Below are 20360 nucleotides of genomic sequence, written 5' to 3'. Positions count from 1 at the left end.
CTGTTTTTCAGGTAAAAAAAACAAAGGAAGAAAAAATCATTCTAAAGCATGCATTTAGGCACCTCAGCACTGAGTTGTGATTTGACCAGTTGATGCCTCTGTTGGCTAATTGTTGCATTTGTCAACAAAGTGGGGGAGAAGCCAGAGAGGTCCATGTTCAGCAGCCCTGCAGAGGAAATGGTGGGAGCAGGAAAGTAGCGGTGATGATGGAGATTGCAGCCCCTTGTCACCTCTTTACCTAAAAATTCTTGTATTATTTGGTATTATCTTCAACAGAGTTAATTCCCCATGTAGTCTGGAGGTGCTGCTTTCCCATGTGGCACGTGGCTTGCCACCAGGCTCAGTGCCATGTGCCAGGACACCAGCTTATGACAGGTCTAAATACAAAGTGGTAGCCTCAAGTAGGTAAATCTGTCTGGCTGCATAAACTCTGTTGTAAATGTTCTCATACCAAAAATAGTTCTTCTGTTCTAGGAATATGAAAAATATAAGGACTGTGTGCTGGAGCTACCTACTAGTAATAAATCCTACTGCCTATGTTTATCTATAGAAAACTGTGCAGCTCTCCAATGCATAGCTGTTATTTAGCTGCCCCTGGGGAAAAACAGGTTGTAGCTCTTCTGCCTTCAGCTGGGGTACAAAAAAAAAAAAAAAAAAAAGTTTCATTTGGGGCTGTCAGCCTGGCAAGGCTGTCAGCTCTGCTGCACAAACTGCTGATGAGGGAAAAACTAATGTTTTCCACCAACTCCTAAAGATTTGTTTAGCAGCAAAACTTCGTGCATCGCTTGCAGGTTAACAAACAAGCAAAACCCACCCAGCAGTCTCTCTGCAGCATTTAACATCTCTGATAGGCCATATTACTCCTGAGTTTCTCCTTGTATAGAGTTGTAACTTCAGTAAAATGGCATTGTTTGCTTAGGCACGTATTGTCTGTTCTGTGTTCGGGACACAGGAAACATCAGCTATGCCAAAAATCTTCACCAGAGTTTTCAGAATACATTTTTTAACAGGCATTCCTCCATCTAGATGTAGACTCTCTCTACTCAGACTAACAAACATGAGGACAAATACATGAGCTGGTATTCTGTTGGGCAAATCCATTCATGGTCAGTACAATGCATACAACGAATTAGTCACTAAATAACTGATCCAGATGGACTCTTCCTCCAGTAGATTTAAGGAATAATCACAGCTTTGAAGTTCTGGAAGAGGAAGCATGATTTGTAATGCATGATATGGGATGTGCATTAGCTATTAGCCATTAAACTCGCCTTGCTTTAAGCATGGACTGTATGGTACCACTCAGCCCAGGTGGCTTGGGTGGTACCTCCCATTTACAAGATTCAGATAGAATCCTGATCATTTTTGGGATTTGCCTTCTTTATAGGGGTATGTGTGTCTTTGCTGCCATCAAGGAAGTTGGATGGTGCAGAGACCATTTGTGGCACTGGCATCTAATGACTTTTCTTCTGAGTCTGCTAGATTCATATTTTCTTGCATGAGATGGAGGCATGGTGGTGCCCTTTCTTTGGTGCCTCATATGGCTGCAGGAAGGGTCCTGGCAAGGGCTGTGCTCTTTCTTTACATGAGAAAGGTAAAGTGAGGACACAGAGCCTGAGCAAGCAGAAGGGAGTGTTGGTGGGAAGGGCAAAGCTCGAGCTGTAGCTCCCAGGGAGAGGGGACAGGCTTTGTGGACAGGGAGCAGCAGTGGTGCAGGCTAGAGTTTGCCAGAGGCAGGTTAGAACAAGCAGCTGCAATTTCAGCAGCCAGTTTAACCAAACTAAACTTAACCAGTAAGAGCACAAGCCCAGCTCTGCAGTGGTTGCATGCATAATTGAGTTTTCTTGGTGGATCTTTGTTGTTATGGCATGGCTCTGTATAACTCCAGCAAGGGAGTGTGCACAGGGATCCTCATGCCCCCCAGACTCTGCAGAGAAAGCACATATACGTCTCGTTTCTTCCTTTGAAGGGTAAGAGGTAGGATGTGCACTATTCATTGCTAATTCCATTTGGTTTGAAAATACATTCTCGGAGCAGCAGGTGTGTTTCAGGTGCATCATTAACGCTGACAATTAAGAGGAAAACGTTTACACCAGGTCTGTGCCATGGGTAGAACAACCATTGATGTGCCAAAACTGAAGCAGTTCTCAGGGTATCTGAAGTAGCTAGCCAGAATAGCTGGTTTTCTAATAGTGAAGGTACCAGCATGGTTCACTCCAGTGTGTACTCTTGCCATGAAAGGATGAAGAGAAGTTTCACACTGAAGTCTGTGCAGATCTGGTGTGTTATGCAAAAGTTTGTGGGCCTGTGTCTCCAGACCCCGGGAAAAAGCACTTTTCCTTCATGGAGCCATGGGCAGTAGCGAAGCAAAAATTGCTCTGCTCTTCTAGGTGAGATTTTCCAGGTTTCTCCTCAACAGCCACTTCTTGCTCCTTTGAGTAATTCTGCAGCAAGGGTGAGAGCAGGCTTTGGCATAGCTGGCTGTAAAAACTGTGTGGTAACAGCTAGGTGAGTGTCAGCCACTGTAAGTCCCTGAAGTGCACTGGGCAGTGCTGTGTGATGTTGAACAGTTGTGCAGACAGGCTGCTGAAAACAGGGTGAAAACAGCTGAAAATAGCATTGCTTAGCTGTATGGATAGATTGCTTTTACATGCAGTCAAAGGCACCACAAACCAAGATGCCAATTTGATTTGTGCCTGTAAATGTTTTTAGCCAGCTAGCCAACATCTCCTGTGATATAGTAAAATGTTGTCATCATAGAGGATGCCTGTGGGCAGTTGGCTTGGGATTCTACCTGCTGGGTTTGGCCAAGCTGCTGTTGCTCCCCGTTGGTGGGCCAGCCCTGTGGGTGCTGCTTCTTGTCTCCCCTTCAGCCAGGGCATCTGGCGGAGCTCTCCAGCCAGTCCTTCCTGATCTCAGAGCAGTGGGACTGGGAACACTCCCTGGGGCCAGTGGGGCAGCAGCAGTATTGCTAATGCCACTTACAGGTTAGGATCACTGAGGTTTAGGGAATGCTGATGCTGCAGGAGAGAGTGGCCCGGACAACAGAGGTCAAAACAAAAGCATCGAATAATAATGCAACTAATGGCGATAATGCAAAAAACACAGCAGCATAGAGCTCAGTTTTGGCTCTAAAACACATACCAAAATTCTTGGTTAACATTTAATGAACTCATTGTACAGGCTGAAGTCACAGCAGCATCTGCAGCACCGGGGTACCACAAACCGCCTGGCCATGGGGCAGGATTAGGGCAGCTGCAGAGCCCTTCCCAGAGGCACAGCGGTGCCGGTGTGTTTGGCTCCCTGTGCCTGCCTGAGTGCAGGCAAACAGACACTGCAGATACAAATGAAACTCCTGATCCCATTTTCATGTTTACCTTGCTTTCCTGTATGATGTGTTTGTAAATGCTTGCTAGCTGAATGCAGCCAGTACTAGGCAGGAACATGAGGGGTCACGTACACATTCCTGGCATGGATTCAGGGCTGAGACAGTTATAGGTGGAGCTGGCTGAGATAGCTGCAAGTACGAGTTTCACAGACTTCTCTCAGAACATTGCCTGCAGGGCACAGATGAGGGGATGAACACTCCTCTGTGTTGCGTGTTTGTAGTAACATGACTGTTTTTGTTTCTGAAGCCCAGTTTTTAAAATAATGTTGCCTCTTCCTCCCACAGCACCTTAACTTACAGCATGGAAGCTGAAGTGCCTTGGTGTGCAGCCCGAGCCCATCTGGATCAGCTGTCTGTGTGATGTATGCCTTTCTTTCTTGTGTACTAAGGCAAAGCACCACACAGATGAACAGGCTGCAAGCGGCATTTTTCAGGGCTTGTTGCAGGATGGCTGTGATCTCAGCAGTCGGCAGCGCGCATGGTGGCTTCTGTGACTATGTTGAAGCCCAGTGCATCAGCCCATTCCACTCAGTGCCCTGTGGTTTCACTGAAGCCCCCTACTCTTGCTGTGCCAGCTCTACTTGGCTGTGAAATCAGCAACTGTGATGGGCTTGTAGGGGCTGGAGAGTCGGGACCTGCTGTTACTCAGCGCCCCAACACCTTCCTGACCATGCTTTGTTCCATGCCCTCTGACCTAGAGATTATTTTTACTACTGACTTTTCTTTGTATAAAGCCTTGTGGTTTTTTTTTTTTTTTTTTTTTTTTTTTTGTGCTGAATTTTCTTGTGAATGTTTGTTTCACAACTTTAAGAAATTTCCCACCAGAAGACAACCTCTGCCTTGTTTATTTAGACATATTTCCCTCCTTTTTTTTTTCCTCTTTAAAAATTCCATTCAATATTGTTGGCTTCAATGACAGTAATATAACAGAAAATTCCTTAAAAAATAATAATTAAACAAAAAAAACAACGATGGGGACTCTTATCTGTATAGCGTAGATCGGCCTTAGATTAAACACTCCAGGGCATTTTATATAAGCTTGAATTTCTTTGCATTGGCAACCAATGAAGGACTGCCTTGGTGTTTATAAATCCTCAGAGAACATCCAAACAAAAGTTTAAACTACTGTGTTGTCCCCTCTACATATTTGTCTAATAGAGATACAGGAATGTTATCTATGTTTTTGAAAATAAAAATCTAAGGGATCAAAGGACATCATAGGAAGAGTGGGTAAACATTTACAGATTTCAGTTGAAAAATAACAAGATCAGTAAAGTCCAAATAGTTAGGAGGGTCTTTCCTTCAACTAATAACATTCAGACCGGTCTGACCTGTGTCTTATTCTCCTGACTAAGTTATAATAGAAAGTTTGTTTTATAGCATGGTTTTCAGCAGGCTTGAGGCCAGAGAACAAATCTGAACAGGTACCACATGTAATAAGGAGGCAGTGGTGGTTTTATGCCTTGAGGAAATACAGCAAACGTGTTCTTACATGCTGTGGGATCATAACGCAGGGATACTGAAATTTCTGCCATTCCTTAACACTTCAAAGCAATGTGCAGTAGAAGAAAGATCTGCTGTTTTGCATTGCCTATAAATTTAAATGTTTTATTGTATGGTAAAGCATTTATCTATTTGTCCCGTGGTAATTTATATTTCATTGTTGGAATTGGTTGTAACTTTACTGTAAGAATTGAGTCCATTGGTTTAAAAAAGAAGCCTGTAATAATTTATTTAGGGTGTGTTTCCTTTTTGTAAGAAAGGATTTTAAAAAAAAGAAGTAAGAAATTCTTTCACTCACCTCCATTCGTGTGGGGAAAAGAAGGGACTTTATATCTAAGGGATAGAAAGAAATAGTAGGGTTTTGTTAGCACTACCACCAGGAGTGAGTTAATTTTTCCTTATGATTAATTTCAGAGGTTTAACGTGAGATGTCCAGGTTGTGGATTGTTTTATTTCCATGTTTCAAGGAACAAAATTCTGAGGATCAGATTCTGAAAAGAAACAAAACAAATAGTTGAATGGCAGCCCTGGACTTCAAGAGGACAGACTTTGACCTCTTTGGGAATCCAGTGGTGATACGGCCATGAAGGGAAGGGGGATCATCGGGGTCTTACTGATTTTTTTTTTTTCTCCCCAATCGTATCAATTCCTCTGAGTTCAAGAATTGTCCATTAAAAGGTTCAGGAAATAGATCAAAGGTTGTGGGAGGCCTGTACACATAAACAAAGAGTTGCTGACAAAACTCAGGCCAAAAAAAACCCAACAACATATAAGAAGTGGAAATGCTGTCAAGTCACACAGGATGAGTACAGAGTCAGTGTCCAAGCATGCAGGGATGGTTAGGAAAACCCAAATCCACCTGCAGCTGAATGTTGCAAGGCACATGAAGAACTACAAGAAAGGAGCTACAAGCGTATGAGCAACAAAAGGAAAACTAGAGAAGACTTCCCACCTTGTCCTTCCTAGTGAAACAAAAATATAGTAATGTTATGGAAAAATGGAATCGTACAACCATATTACCAAACTGTAACTTATATTTGAATGTAATTTCCAAAGTCAGCACTTGTCTCCATAGTTAATATTCCTTCTTTGTCTCCCATTGTTCACACCTTAACATCCTGTGCTGAAAATGCACGCCAAATCTTACATGGTGAGTAGTTCTACTGGAAAGACTTGTCAAATGAGCACCGTCATGTATATTGACTAGGGACACCATCTGTAAGTTCTGTGGGGAAGGAAACTCTAGCTACACGTGACAAATTTTACTTCCTTGCTGTGATTTTGTAAAATAAAAGGAATAAACTACTGGTAGATCTGGGTAAAATGATCTATCTTCAATACGTTAATTGTGTTGTGCTGAAGTGGGATTATCACTAGTGAAGATACTTAGATCCACTGTTCTCTTACTCTGGAGGTTGTGTCCCTGAATTTTTAAGAGTTTAGATTATAGCTTATCTGGAACTAAAAGTATCTAATTGTTTGAAACAGGCAGGGACAGGTGTTGGTCTCTTTTGCATTGGTTTATTTGCTATAAAAACAGATCTTATCTTTCAAATTTTATGGATCTGCTCATTAGATCTGTGGGTTTATACATGGAAATACAGTAGATCTGGCTTCTTGAGGTCTGTGGCTGCATGTGAGTACATTAAGGATCCTGTTCATAAGGAGAGAGAGATTAAAAAAAAAAAAAAAAAAAAAAAGGATGTTTATATATGCTTAAGATATTCTCAGGTTTATCTGGGTGAGTATCTTTATGCTTATTAGAAATGTGTAGAAATGTGTTTCTTATGATGTATTCCCATCATAGCTTCTGTTAACAGCATTCTGGATGCCTTGTGAATTCACTTACACAGTGAATCACTGGCAGAACAAGATGACAATCCAGGTTTTCTGCCTTATCCATCTACCCGGACTTCTAAGAAGCAAATACTGACTTATCTCTCCATCCTCTAAAATTTGGTAGCTGAGATCCAGTCTTTTTGAACTATATAGCTTTATAGCCTAGGCCTATGGAAGTTTCCCCCTTTTCTTAGATAGTATAAAGGACACTGTTTACATTTACAAAGAGGCTATACATTATCAGCACTTAAATATGCTGCATGTATGGGTATCATTAATGAAAGATGTGAACATTTTATTCACTAAGGTTTTTCCACTAGGTTGATATATAGTATACTAGGAAATTATATAAATAATATGTAAATATATATAAAGGTATATATAATATACTAGGTTAATAAATAATAATTTTGGGTATTTAAGGAAGAAAATGATTGTCTACTCTGTTCTTATTTTTGCAGTACTCAGTTGTCGTGGTTTAACCCGGCCGGCAGCTAAACACCACGCAGCCGTTCGCTCACCCTCCCCCCTCCCTCTCTGGGACGGGGGAGAGAAATGGAAAGTGAAGCCCGTGAGTTGAGATAAAGACAGTTTAATAAGACAGGAAAATAATAATAACAAAATAATAATAACAATAATAACAATAATAATAATATGGTGATAATAGGGAAATAATAATAATATGTACAAACAAGTGATGCACAATGCAATTGCTCACCACTCGCTGACCGATGCCCAGCCTAACCCCGAGCAGTCCGGCCCCCTTCCCCCGGCTAGCCACCCCTATATATTGTTTAGCATGACGTCAGATGGTATGGAATACCCCTTTGGCTAGTTTGGGTCACCTGTCCGGGGTCTGTCCCCTCCCAGCTCTTACTGCACCCCCAGCCTGCCCGTTGGCAGGACAGAGCAAAAGGCTGAGATGTCCTTGGCTTAGTATAAGCACTGCTCTGCAACAATTAAAGCATCGGGGTGTTATCAGCACTCTTCTCATCCTAAGCCAAAACACAGCATTCCACCAGCTACTAGGAAGAAAATTAATTCTGTGCTAACTGAAACCAGGACATCTATCCACCCCTTATTCCATACCATTTATGTCATGCTCAGGTTACACTCTTTTCCATACATTCTAATTAGTCACCTATAGTAATCATGGTAGTGATAACATACAGTGTAATATACTAATTAACATGGTACAATTCAGTTTATGGGCTATTCTCACCCAGTATTAAATCTCCTTGAGGTACACACCGGACCTCTCCGTTCTTTTGCATCACCCACCAAGTGTATCCAGGTCCCTGAGCGAAAACAATTCCACGAATAGGTTTGCCTTTTCTTGAGGCAGGAGTAGCCCAGACTGTTTTACCCAGCATATTTTTTACATGCACTACAGGAACCTTATCCCCATCTACAGTACGTAACAGGTTTGATTGGGCAGGTCCAGCTCGGTTGGTAGATCCCCTAGTATTGACTAACCAGGTGGCCTTTGCCAAATGCGTATCCCAGTTTTTGAACGTCCCAGCGCCCATTGCTTTCAAGGTAGTCTTTAACAGGCCATTGTATCGTTCAACTTTCCCGGAGGCTGGTGCATGATAGGGGATGTGATACACCCATTCAATACCATGTTCTTTGGCCCAAGTGTCTATAAGGTTGTTTCGGAAGTGAGTCCCATTGTCTGATTCTATTCTTTCTGGGGTGCCATGTCGCCATAGGACTTGCTTTTCAAGGCCCAGGATGGTGTTCCGGGCGGTGGCATGAGGCACAGGATATGTTTCCAGCCATCCAGTGGTTGCTTCCACCATTGTAAGTACGTGGCGCTTGCCATTGCGAGTTTGAGGGAGTGTGATGTAATCAATCTGCCAGGCCTCTCCATATTTATATTTCAGCCATCGTCCTCCATACCAAAGAGGCTTTGACCGTTTGGCTTGCTTGATTGCAGCACATGTTTCACAGTCATGAATAACCTGTGCTATAGCGTCCATGGTCAAGTCCACCCCTCGATCACGAGCCCATCTGTATGTTGCGTCTCTACCTTGATGGCCTGAGGTGTCATGGGCCCATCGGGCTATAAATAATTCACCTTTATGCTGCCAATCCAGGTCCACCTGAGCTACTTCAATCTTAGCAGCCTGATCCACCTGCTGGTTGTTTTGATGTTCTTCAGTAGCCCGATTCTTGGGCACATGAGCATCTACGTGGCGTACTTTCACAGCCAGGTTCTCTACCCGAGCAGCAATATCTTGCCACAATGCAGCAGCCCAAATGGGTTTGCCCCTGCGCTGCCAGTTGTTTTGCTTCCATTGCTGTAACCATCCCCACAGGGCATTTGCTACCATCCATGAATCGGTGTAGAGATAGAGAACTGGCCATTTTTCTCGTTCAGCAATGTCTAAAGCCAGCTGAATGGCTTTCACTTCTGCAAACTGACTCGATTCACCTTCTCCCTCAGCAGCTTCTGCAACTCGTCGCGTAGGACTCCATACAGCAGCCTTCCATCTCCGATGCTTCCCCACAATACGACAGGACCCATCAGTGAACAGGGCATATTTCTTTTCATTCTCTGGCAACTGGTTGTACAGTGGGGCTTCTTCAGCACGACCCACCTCCTCCTCTGATGATATCCCAAAGTATTTGCCTTCTGGCCAGTCCATGATCACTTCCAATATTCCTGGGCGACTGGGGTTTCCTATTCGAGCCCACTGAGTAATCAGTGCAACCCACTTGCTCCATGTAGCATCAGTTGCATGATGCGTAGAGGGGACCCTTCCCTTGAACATCCAGCCTAGTACTGGCAATCGGGGTGCTAGGAGGAGTTGCGCTTCAGTACCGACCACCTCCGAAGCAGATCGAACTCCTTCATATGCTGCCAATATCTCCTTTTCAGTTGGAGTATAGCGGGCCTCAGATCCTCTGTATCCCCGACTCCAAAACCCCAGGGGCCGACCTCGAGTTTCCCCAGGTTCTTTCTGCCAGAGGCTCCAGGTGGGGCCGTTCTCCCCGGCTGCAGTGTAGAGCACATTCTTTACATCTGGTCCTGTTCGAACTGGCCCAAGGGCTACTGCATGGACTATTTCCTGCTTGATTTGTTCAAAGGCTTGTCGTTGTTCAGGGCCCCACTCAAACTCATTCTTCTTACGGGTTACTTGGTAGAGTGGGTTTACAATCAGACTGTAATTTGGGATGTGCATTCTCCAAAACCCCACAACACCTAGGAAAGTCTGTGTTTCTTTTTTGTTAGTTGGTGGAGACATAGCTGTTATTTTGTTGATCACATCCATTGGGATTTGACGACGTCCATCTTGCCATTTTATTCCTAAAAACTGGATCTCTCGTGCAGGTCCTTTGACTTTATTTTGTTTTATGGCAAAACCGGCTTTCAGAAGGATTTGGACTATCTTCTTCCCTTTCTCGAAAACTTCCTCTGCTGTGTCACCCCACACAATAATGTCATCGATGTACTGCAGGTGTTCAGGAGCTTCCCCCTGCTCTAGCGCAGACTGGATCAGTCCATGGCAAATGGTAGGGCTGTGTTTCCACCCCTGGGGCAGCCTATTCCAAGTATATTGGACTCCCCTCCAAGTGAAGGCAAATTGTGGCCTGCACTCTGCTGCTAGAGGGATGGAGAAAAATGCATTAGCGATATCAATTGTGGCGTACCACTTGGCTGCCTTCGATTCAAGTTCATACTGAAGTTCCAGCATGTCTGGCACTGCAGCACTCAGTGGTGGCGTGACTTCGTTCAGGCCGCGATAGTCCACTGTTAGTCTCCACTCGCCATTAGACTTTCTCACTGGCCATATGGGACTATTGAAAGGTGAATGGGTCTTGCTGATCACTCCTTGGCTCTCCAATTGACGAATTAGCTTATGGATGGGAATCAGGGAGTCTCGGTTAGTGCGATATTGCCGCCGGTGCACAGTTGTGGTAGCGATTGGCACTTGCTGTTCTTCGACCCTCAGCAACCCCACAACAGAGGGGTCCTCTGAGAGACCAGGCAAGGTAGATAATTGTTTAATGCCCTCTGTCTCTAAGGCAGCTATACCAAAAGCCCACCGGAACCCTTTTGGGTCCTTGCAATATCCTCTTCTAAGATAGTCTATGCCAAGGATACATGGAGCATCCGGGCCAGTCACAATGCGGTGCTTTTCCCACTCATTCCCAGTCAGACTCACTTCAGCCTCCAATACAGTCAACTGCTGAGATCCTCCTGTCACTCCACAAATATAGATGGGCTCTGGTCCTTTATAGCTCGATGGCATTATAGTACATTGTGCACCGGTGTCTACTAAAGCCTTATACTTCTGTGCGCGTGATGTGCCAGGCCATCGAATCCACACAGTCCATGATGATCTGAAACCAGGGCCCGGAGAGGATAAACAACACGACAGAGAGCAAATACGGAAAATAATGTACTATAATACTCAATTTGGAAAACAGGCGCAGCAGAGTTGAGATTAAAGCAATCAGCATTATGACAAGTGACTATTAAGCAGGTCTAATCCTTACACCAATTTTAGTTTAACACACTCTGGTCAGATCTGCCGTTATCTCAACCTTTCGGGCCCCACGTTGGGCGCCCAAAAAGACTGTCGTGGTTTAACCCGGCCGGCAGCTAAACACCACGCAGCCGTTCGCTCACCCTCCCCCCTCCCTCTCTGGGACGGGGGAGAGAAATGGAAAGTGAAGCCCGTGAGTTGAGATAAAGACAGTTTAATAAGACAGGAAAATAATAATAACAAAATAATAATAACAATAATAACAATAATAATAATATGGTGATAATAGGGAAATAATAATAATATGTACAAACAAGTGATGCACAATGCAATTGCTCACCACTCGCTGACCGATGCCCAGCCTAACCCCGAGCAGTCCGGCCCCCTTCCCCTGGCTAGCCACCCCTATATATTGTTTAGCATGACGTCAGATGGTATGGAATACCCCTTTGGCTAGTTTGGGTCACCTGTCCGGGGTCTGTCCCCTCCCAGCTCTTACTGCACCCCCAGCCTGCCCGTTGGCAGGACAGAGCAAAAGGCTGAGATGTCCTTGGCTTAGTATAAGCACTGCTCTGCAACAATTAAAGCATCGGGGTGTTATCAGCACTCTTCTCATCCTAAGCCAAAACACAGCATTCCACCAGCTACTAGGAAGAAAATTAATTCTGTGCTAACTGAAACCAGGACATCAGTTTATTCTTGTCAATGGTCGCTGAATCTCAGAACTACTGTTCTTGTGCAGAATGTAGACCCTGGTTTTACTCAGTCACTCCTGGGAGGAGTTCGCACTGTTCAAACAAGTTCAGTGTTTGGACTGACTATAAAGTGAGCACTCCACCCAAAAGCAGAGCTGCAGTCTTGGAGAGAACATGACCGAAGAAAGGCACAGTAAGGAGCTGGAATTTTTGATGTTCCAAGCCATGGCTCAACCCCAGCATCTCTGTCCCTAAGCCCCCAGATTTACAAATTCAGGGCTTTGATTCAGGCCTGCTTGTTAGTCATGTTGCCTGCTTGCACAAAAAGATTTTTTCTTTTTTTCTTTTTCTGTCAAAAAGTGTTGTAAGAATTCAACTCTCTTAAACGTGCTTTCCGTCTGCTATATGCTTCTTAACTGGGTTCTTGGCATAAGGAGGGGAGAAACTATTTCTAAAGTAGCTGTGTGAACTGGGAAAGCCTCCAACTTCTAGAAATGTATTTAAAGACTTGAAGTTGATCCAAATTTCCAAATAATTTTTACTCTTCTGCTTGGTCAGCTGTCAGTATTTGATAAATAGGGAGGGACTATTGTCAATATTTAACACATATATTATTCTTCATACATTGTAAGAATAATATAAGAAATGAAAATCAAACACCTACACTTCGGTGGTAACAGAAAAAAAGTGATAAAACCTCCCTTGCTGCCTTACAAAGGCATACATAAGGAGGAAAATGTTAACAGTGGTAACAGTCTTCCCGCTGAGAAACAAAACACAGCCAGATTCCTCATTCCTCTTACCTAAAGGCTTGTCCCAAGGGGAGTCTGCACTTGAAGTTTGTTGTTAAGCGTTTCCAAGTAAGAAACAATAAGATATGACTTAATTCAAACCAGATTACCAGAGATGTCTTCTGTAAGAGTCCCTCCTACATACAGTGGCCCCTTGGGCTGCTCTGCAGTCATGTATCGCAATATAACCGCAAGTTGTGTTTCTGTTTTCCCCATGTTGGGGGGAATTCCTCCCAGGGAGTTGGAGACAGTGTGCGCTATCAGGAATTACCCTAATTTAGAAAATCAACGTGCAGTGCAGTCAATGTGAGACATGTTTAACGAGTACCAGAGTAGGCACAGATGTCACTTACCAATGTGTGTTCCAAAATGTTTTCCTGGGATTTTACATATGTACAAATATTTCACTGTGTAAATAGTTTGACACAATAAGCAGGAGATCCAATTTTATTTTATTTTTTTTTTAACTGAAGGAATGAAATTTAGTGTGAAACAGCTCAGCCACAGCCACACTCACTGAAAACTGAGGTTAAATTGCAAGGAAGTATCAGCACCACTGGGGTCCGTGATCCTCAGCAATGTTCCTTTTATTGGGAGCTGGATTAAGTCACCACCCACACACAACAAAAGGTAAGGAACACAGTCAGTTTGTTCAAATCTAGCATTGTTTCAGATTGGGCTGTGGTCCAGCGTAAAAAAAAAAAAAAGTGTTTTATGTGTTTCTAGAGCTGTTCTGTAAAGAGGACCTAAGGGAGCAGGAAACAGCTCAGTTACTACAATTGTGCTTTGCTGGTTATGCTGTACTATGTGGGTGTGAGTAAACCCAGTAGAGAAACACAAATAGCAGAAAAACATTTTTATTCCATTTTGTTCAAAAGTCAGACGGTTTTAGCATGAGTTAAAAGAGAGCAATACCGGTTGTTCTCTGGATACCCAGTACCCTGAGCTGGTGGAAGGGGATGGGGAGCAGGATGTGGCCTTCACTATCCACGAAGAACTGGTTGGTGACCTGCTACAGCACTTGGATGTGCACAGGTTGATGGGGCCGGATGGGATCCACCCAAGGGTACTGAGAGAACTGGCAGAGGAGCTGGCCAAGCCCCTATCCATCATTTATCAGCAGTCCTGGCTATCGGGGGAGGTCCCAGTTGACTGGCGGCTAGCAAACGTGACGCCCATCTACAAGAAGGGCCGGAGGGCAGACCCGGGGAACTACAGGCCGGTCAGTTTGACCTCAGTACCAGGGAAGCTCATGGAGCAGATCCTCTTGAGAGTCATCATGCAGCACTTGCAGGGCAAGCAGGCGATCAGGCCCAGTCAGCATGGGTTTATGAAAGGCAGATCCTGCTTGATGAACCTGATCTCCTTCTATGACAAAGTGACGTGCTGAGTGGATGAGGGAAAGGCTGTGGATGTGGTCTACCTTGACTTCAGCAAGGCTTTTGACACCATTTCCCACAGTATTCTCCTCAAGAAACTGGCTGCTCTGGACTTGGACTGGCGCACGCTTCGTTGGGTTAGAAACTGGCTGGATAGCCAGGCCCAAAGAGTAAATGGAGTCAAGTCCAGTTGGAGGCCGGTCACTAGTGGCATTCCCCAGGGCTCGGTGCTGGGGCCGGTCCTCTTTAATATCTTCATCAATGATCTGGACAAGGGCATTGAGTGCACCCTCAGTAAGTTTGCAGATGACACCAAGCTAGGTGCGTGTGTCGATCTGCTTGAAGGTAGGAAGGCTCTGCAGGAGGATCTGGATAGGCTGCACCGATGGGCTGAGGCCAACTGTATGAAGTTCAACAAGGCCAAGTGCCGGGTCCTGCACCTGGGGCGCAATAACCCCAAGCAGAGCTACAGGCTGGGAGATGAGTGGTTGGAGAGCTGCCAGGCAGAGAAGGACCTGGGAGTGATGGTTGATAGTCGGCTGAATATGAGCCAGCAGTGTGCTCAGGTGGCCAAGAAGGCCAACACCATCCTAGCTTGCATAAGAAGCAGTGTGGCCAGCAGGGCTAGGGAGCGGCTGAGTGAGCTGAGCTTGTTCAGCCTGGAGAAAAGGAGGCTCAGGGGCAACCTTATTGCTCTCTACTGATACCTTAAAGGAGGCTGTAGCGAGGTGGGGGTTGGCCTATTCTCCCACATACCTGGTGACAGGACCAGGGGGAATGGGCTAAAGTTGCGCCAGGCGAGTTTTAGGTTAGATGTTAGGAAGAACTTCTTTACCGAAAGGGTTGTTAGACATTGGAACAGGCTGCCCAGGGAAGTGGTGGAGTCACCATCCCTGGAGGTCTTTAAAAGACGTTTAGATGTAGAGCTTAGGGATATGGTTTAGTGAGGACTGTTAGCGTTAGGTCAGAGGTTGGACTCGATGATCTTGAGGTCTCTTCCAACCTAGAAATTCTGTGATTCTGTGATTCTGTAAAACTAGTTCTTTCTCAAGTCCTTCACTGCACTATCAGTGTTTCAAACTTCACCTGGAAAAGTCTGATCTCAAAGCCCATTCTTCCAACTACTTCCCACTACACTGAGTAGTGCTCTGTTGAGATCTAGAAAGCTGAGAGATCTTGACTTACAGACTGAAGGACAATGACAGTGCAGTCATTGTAGTTACATCATAGTCTGTATGCTGGTTCCATTCCCACTTCGTCTTAACTTTCTCACTGGTGATGATGGAGCAATGGTATTGTCATTGTTCACAAAGTCCTTTGAGATCCACTGCTGGATGCTACACATTTCTATAAAGTTAAGACCTTTAGACATCTTTCATGAATAGTTCGTGTAAATACACAATATTTTCCTTATGCTTAAAGGTATGAAAGATCAAATTAAAGAAGAAAAAAAAAGTAGGGATGAAAAGATTCTCTCTCAGTGAATACAGGCTACATGTGCACCTGAAGTTGTTACACTGAAATTGTCCTTCAGCTTCTACAAATCAAGCTTGTTCGATGTCCTCTAATTCTAAACACCAAATTTATCACTGCTACACAGGAGGAGAGTCGAAGGACAGGGTAAGCATTTAAACACAACTTTACCATACAAGGATTGAAACACAAACAGCACAATATGCCAGACAGTTAAAGCCTGTATTGTACTTACTCCATTGAGAAGTACTACAGCATATTTGTCTATTGCTCTCTCTAGCTAGTAACTCACAAATGTCCTGTAATATTTGTCTGTTTTTTTTAGCATGCTCTGATTCTGTTAGAACAAGTCCACAAGTACACCATAGTGCAGCTTCAGTTGAGACTACACAGTTGTTAAAAGGAGAGAAGCACAATATTGATTTGGGTTAGTTTACTTCTATTGGATTTTGTTATTGGGGGAAAAAAAGTTCTCTTCAGTAAATCTTTGCAACTTTTATATTGTGCACAAAAAGTATCAAAGTTTACTGCTCAAGTGTAGCCAATGAGGCGTGGGGTGCTGGGGAAAGTTTTGCGCATGTCCATACACTTCTTGTCAATGAAGAAGGAGTTTGCCTTCACAGATATGTCATGTTCTAGCTTTGATTTGTTGGCAAGCAGCATCTGCAGAGTATCACGGGCTTCTTGCAGGCGTTTCTTTAAGGTCTGTAAGGTGTCATCTATTGTGTAAACTTCAGTGACAAGCCTGAAAAAAAAGAAGGGGACAGGTTGCTCACGTAACTTTAGCAGTCCCTCACCATGTTCCTTTTTTGACAGTGGACAGGTCAGATTTTGAGGCAGAATTTGAACAGCCTTCTTGGACTGAATTTATACAAAACTAACTTGCATAGCACCTGTAAGTGTGGTTTCTTGCCTGCATTGACCTGCAATAGCCCATGAAGCCACTCTGAATTTTATCTGATACCTCCTCGCTTGCGCTACTTCTGTAGCCTCTCTAGAGCTGTCATGACCAGGTTGAATGCTTAACATATAGTTCTGAAGTATATGTTTTGGATGGATATATATATGTTTGGGATGTTTATATGTTTGGGATGGATATTACTGGACTCCTTGTAGTTTCTGACAGCTCAAACCTGTGCAGCATGCGTGCTAAATGATCTAGATTTGGTGGAGGAGCATATTAATACAAACAAGAATTACTTATCAGAACAACCACTGAAAGTAGAGCTCTGAAATCAAGATTTTCCGTGATACTAGCCATATTTCTTCCAGTGGCCTATCAACACAGATGTGGCAAAGCTTCTTGCTTAGTCACTGAGTTGATAAATTCTCTTTAATGCTGTCAACTTTGTTTATTGTCTAATGTTCTATTAAATGAGCAAAGCACCATAGCCTATTAAAAAAAAATAAATACAAATTTCTAGAATCAGCTTTAACTTGTTTTGGGACAGTCCCAGTTGATTTAGCACAGAACAGCACAGAAAAACTAGGCTTTATTAATTTGTTTTCTATCTAATCCCTTCACTACAAAGTTGGCAGCACACAGAGAGAACAAGTGCCAACATCAGCACTTCCTTTTTAAAAAGCAGCAAACTCAGATAACATTTACATGTTACAAAGAAGTGGTTCATTTGATGTTTTCTTTTTCTATTGCAATTGAACTATTAGGCTGAATCTTTGTGCTTTAAACAACAAGAGATATGCACTTAAATTATTTAAAAGTAAAAAATAAAATCCTTAGAAAGTGAATTAGCAAAAGGTTTTGCTTTCTCAGATAGGAACTTCTCTAAGAAAATATATTTTATTTGGGATGTGAGCTCAGCCAAAATCTGCAATAGAAATAAAAGCGTCCATGTTTCAAATACCCTCTGTCAGAATTTCCACCACTAACTGCGGTTATGATGAACGTAGCATACAAAGATTTGGATCAACTGAAGCATCCAAAATAATTTGGCCTGGACTGGGGAGCTGTGGCATAACAAAATTCACGTATGTTGGAGGAAGGAGAATAGGATACACTAATAATCTGTCGTTATAACTGTGTCTAGTAAACAGCGTACTTGTATAAAAATTGGTGTTGAAATATTAGAAATCATATCAGGCTGTTGGCAAACTTGTGTGTACAATAAACCTGAAATACTTCTAAATACCTGCACAACTGCTTGTGAAGTTTTTATATAACCTGTAAGCTGGTAGGAGTTGGAATGATTCAGAACACCTATATATATATTCAAGAATTTCACATTTATGTCTTTTCACTCTAGTTTAGAAAAATATTCAAAGACATTCTGATTTACAGTAATTTCAGATGAGGCTTGTGAACTTTTTCAAACAGGACCCTTTGGAATGTCAACAGCATCACTGGCACTTGTGGGAAGGAAGAGGAATAATGTGGCTCTGCTTCAGCACACTTTTGATCCCAGTTTGGACAAGTTTTGTATCTTCGATATGTGCAGTCCTGCTGAATAGATTGATATCAATCCTACTGCTACAGACATTTCTGTGGAAGAGATTGTCGGGGGGAAACAGGAAGAGAACAAGACTCAGTGAGTAAGGACTAAATCTGTATTATTTAAGGCTGTCTTGTTGGTGGTGGTGTGTTTTTTTTTTCTTTTTTCTTGTTGTTAAATAAAATGCTGACACTAGTTTATTTCCATACCTAATTGATGGTGCAGCAGTAACTGAAGTTGTGAGTGATCTGCTCCCACAGAAAAGATAAGTGCTGAGTTTATGCTATAGTGCCTAGATCAGAAGTTCTTATTTTTTCACAGCTGAATTCCTGCATCTAGAACAGGCATGATTTGTGTGATATAAAAGGACACATAAATAAAACTACCCAAATGGATATAAAAGACTTCATATCCAAAACAATATTTTATGAGAATGGATTTGGAAAGCAGAGCATTAAGTTGAAGGAATCTAATATGTGGATACACCGAAGGAAATGTCAAGATCTGATTAAGAAGTTATGAAGCTGAAAAAAAAAAATATTGCATTCTACAATTTATGGGCTAAGAAGTTGGAAGAAAAAGTGAAAAGATGCCAGTACAATAAACTATGATTCACTGCCATTTCCTTGTTTGAATAGAAGGTTTTTGAGCTGATAAAGCATGTTTAGGAACAGTAATATAAATACTCAGCTTAAACACTATGTACTTTATTAATCTTATTGTATATGAACCTGTTGTATGCAGTAGGATTTTGTTAGAGACAAATGCCAAAAGGGACTAGCTTCCTACTTTCTGGAAAAATATGCAAAAATTCTTGTACTGGACTGTGAAATTCACTTCATCTATGGGAGGAACCCTGCTGCAGTATTTCTTGAGAAACCCCCCACAGAATATTTTGGAGACAGTACTTTAAATAAGATATACTTGATAGGGTTCTCTTGGACAATGGATTGGATTCCAAATGGATTGGGAGGGAGGGAGATAAACAGGATTAAATTTCAGAAGAAGCTTCCTTCATTAGGGAGGGAAGACTAGTGTCTTGGACACCGTCTTGTATATCCAGGAGGACACAATACACACTGTTCAATGTACTATAGCACAAGGATCACCAAGCTGATGCCAACATATATTGGAAAGGCCCTACAGCTACGTGACCAAAATGCATGCTAGAGGAGCTGAAGTGTCCAGAGATGATACTGGAATCATCATATGGTTGGATGAAAGTACTGAAAATGAGTTCAGGCAGTAAGAGTTGCTGCCTCATTTTTATTTGCAATTAACTTTTAAAGGAGCTTGACCATTAGATAACTTTTGTATCAAGACAGAATTTTGTCTTGGAAAACATGTTATAATGAAATAAGGTATTTCCTGAATTGAAATCTTGGTGTTTCATCCTGAATGGAATTAAAATCAGTTAATAAATCCCACTCAGGCATGAGACTGAAACCCCAAGCATATGAACCACCAACAAGCAAATGAACTCCAAAGTATCCTCGGAAAGGGTCTCTAAAGGCACGTGCACGTAACATTTGGCCTATTACTTCAACATAGATACTTGGATTTTAGTTTGTTTTTCCAGAGTTTCTATCATCACATAATGAATACAATTCTAATCCTGTTGAATAATTTCATTGTTGTTAAATTTCTCTTTCTTGAGTAGCTGACTGAGGAGGGGATGGGGTGGTCTGGTCTCTACTTACTGGTACTGAGGTTCATCACGGCAGAGCTCTATATTGGGTCGTTTAGTTCTCGTCTCCAGGCGTGTCTGAGCCACTTTCAGAGGGTACTCCTTTGCCATTATGGATCTCTCCAATAGCATGATTGTATCTTCTGTCTGGAAGATTTCTTGAAGTACCTGAAAAAGCAGAACATTTTTGTAAGCCTCATGTGCATACGAAACCATAACTCCCCCCTGCTTTAGACACTCCTATTGGAACTGCTTTGATTCTGGCATGTCACTTCCCTTTAATTTAAGGGAGGAGATTGCTGTAACCTCACAGTAATCAGATGTATCTGTATAATTTGTTGGCTTGATCTTGCCATTTTTTACAAAGGTTATACAGTAATCACAGTTCTTAGAAGAGCCAGAGGCCATTAAATGCCATGAAAGCATGTAATGATGTTGTTCCTGGAAAGCTGGATAGCAACACTGGGCAATATTTATGCTAAGAAATGCACCATTGTTTGCTGTTATAACATTACGGAATTTTAAGGCAAACTGGAATATAACTATATAACAAGCAGGAGAAGCACTGAATTCTTGTGAAAGGGAATTGTGTGTTTGTTTGTGTGTGTGTGTGTGTGTGTAAAGCCATTTTCATAGAGGCAATGTTTATAGCTCTAAAT

At 42.8% G+C, this 20360-nt stretch overlaps 1 protein-coding gene and 1 long non-coding RNA gene across 7 annotated transcripts in view; one reads left to right on the top strand and one right to left on the bottom strand.

The window, feature by feature from the left end:
- LOC113845300 (uncharacterized) overlaps positions 1-20360 on the top strand; it is a 92386-nt gene that overhangs the window by 56545 nt on the left and 15481 nt on the right. For 3 of the 6 annotated variants that reach the window (XR_005269453.2, XR_011803670.1, XR_011803668.1), the window contains exons 3-4: positions 13186-13342; positions 17900-18110. This is a non-coding gene — a long non-coding RNA (uncharacterized lncRNA). Of the gene's footprint in view, positions 1-13185; positions 13343-15513; positions 15712-17899; positions 18115-20360 lie in introns of all 6 variants that reach the window. The other 3 variants (XR_005269454.2, XR_011803669.1, XR_011803671.1) reach the window with 2 other exon arrangements.
- The window catches only part of TEKT5 (tektin 5), a 28880-nt gene continuing 24502 nt past the window's right edge, over positions 15983-20360 (bottom strand). Inside the window, exons 6-7 of the mRNA XM_005027500.6 lie at positions 19715-19869; positions 15983-16309 (exon numbers count right to left, since the gene is read on the bottom strand). Coding sequence (XP_005027557.1) covers positions 16096-16309; positions 19715-19869 — 369 coding nt within the window. The 3' untranslated portion in view covers positions 15983-16095. The remainder of the gene's footprint in view (positions 16310-19714; positions 19870-20360) is intronic.

This window comes from Anas platyrhynchos, chromosome 15 (assembly GCF_047663525.1).
Source record: "Anas platyrhynchos isolate ZD024472 breed Pekin duck chromosome 15, IASCAAS_PekinDuck_T2T, whole genome shotgun sequence".
Lineage (NCBI taxonomy): Eukaryota > Metazoa > Chordata > Aves > Anseriformes > Anatidae > Anas > Anas platyrhynchos.
Note: the sequence above shows the minus strand (reverse complement) of the source record. Positions and strands in the feature narration are given on the sequence as shown.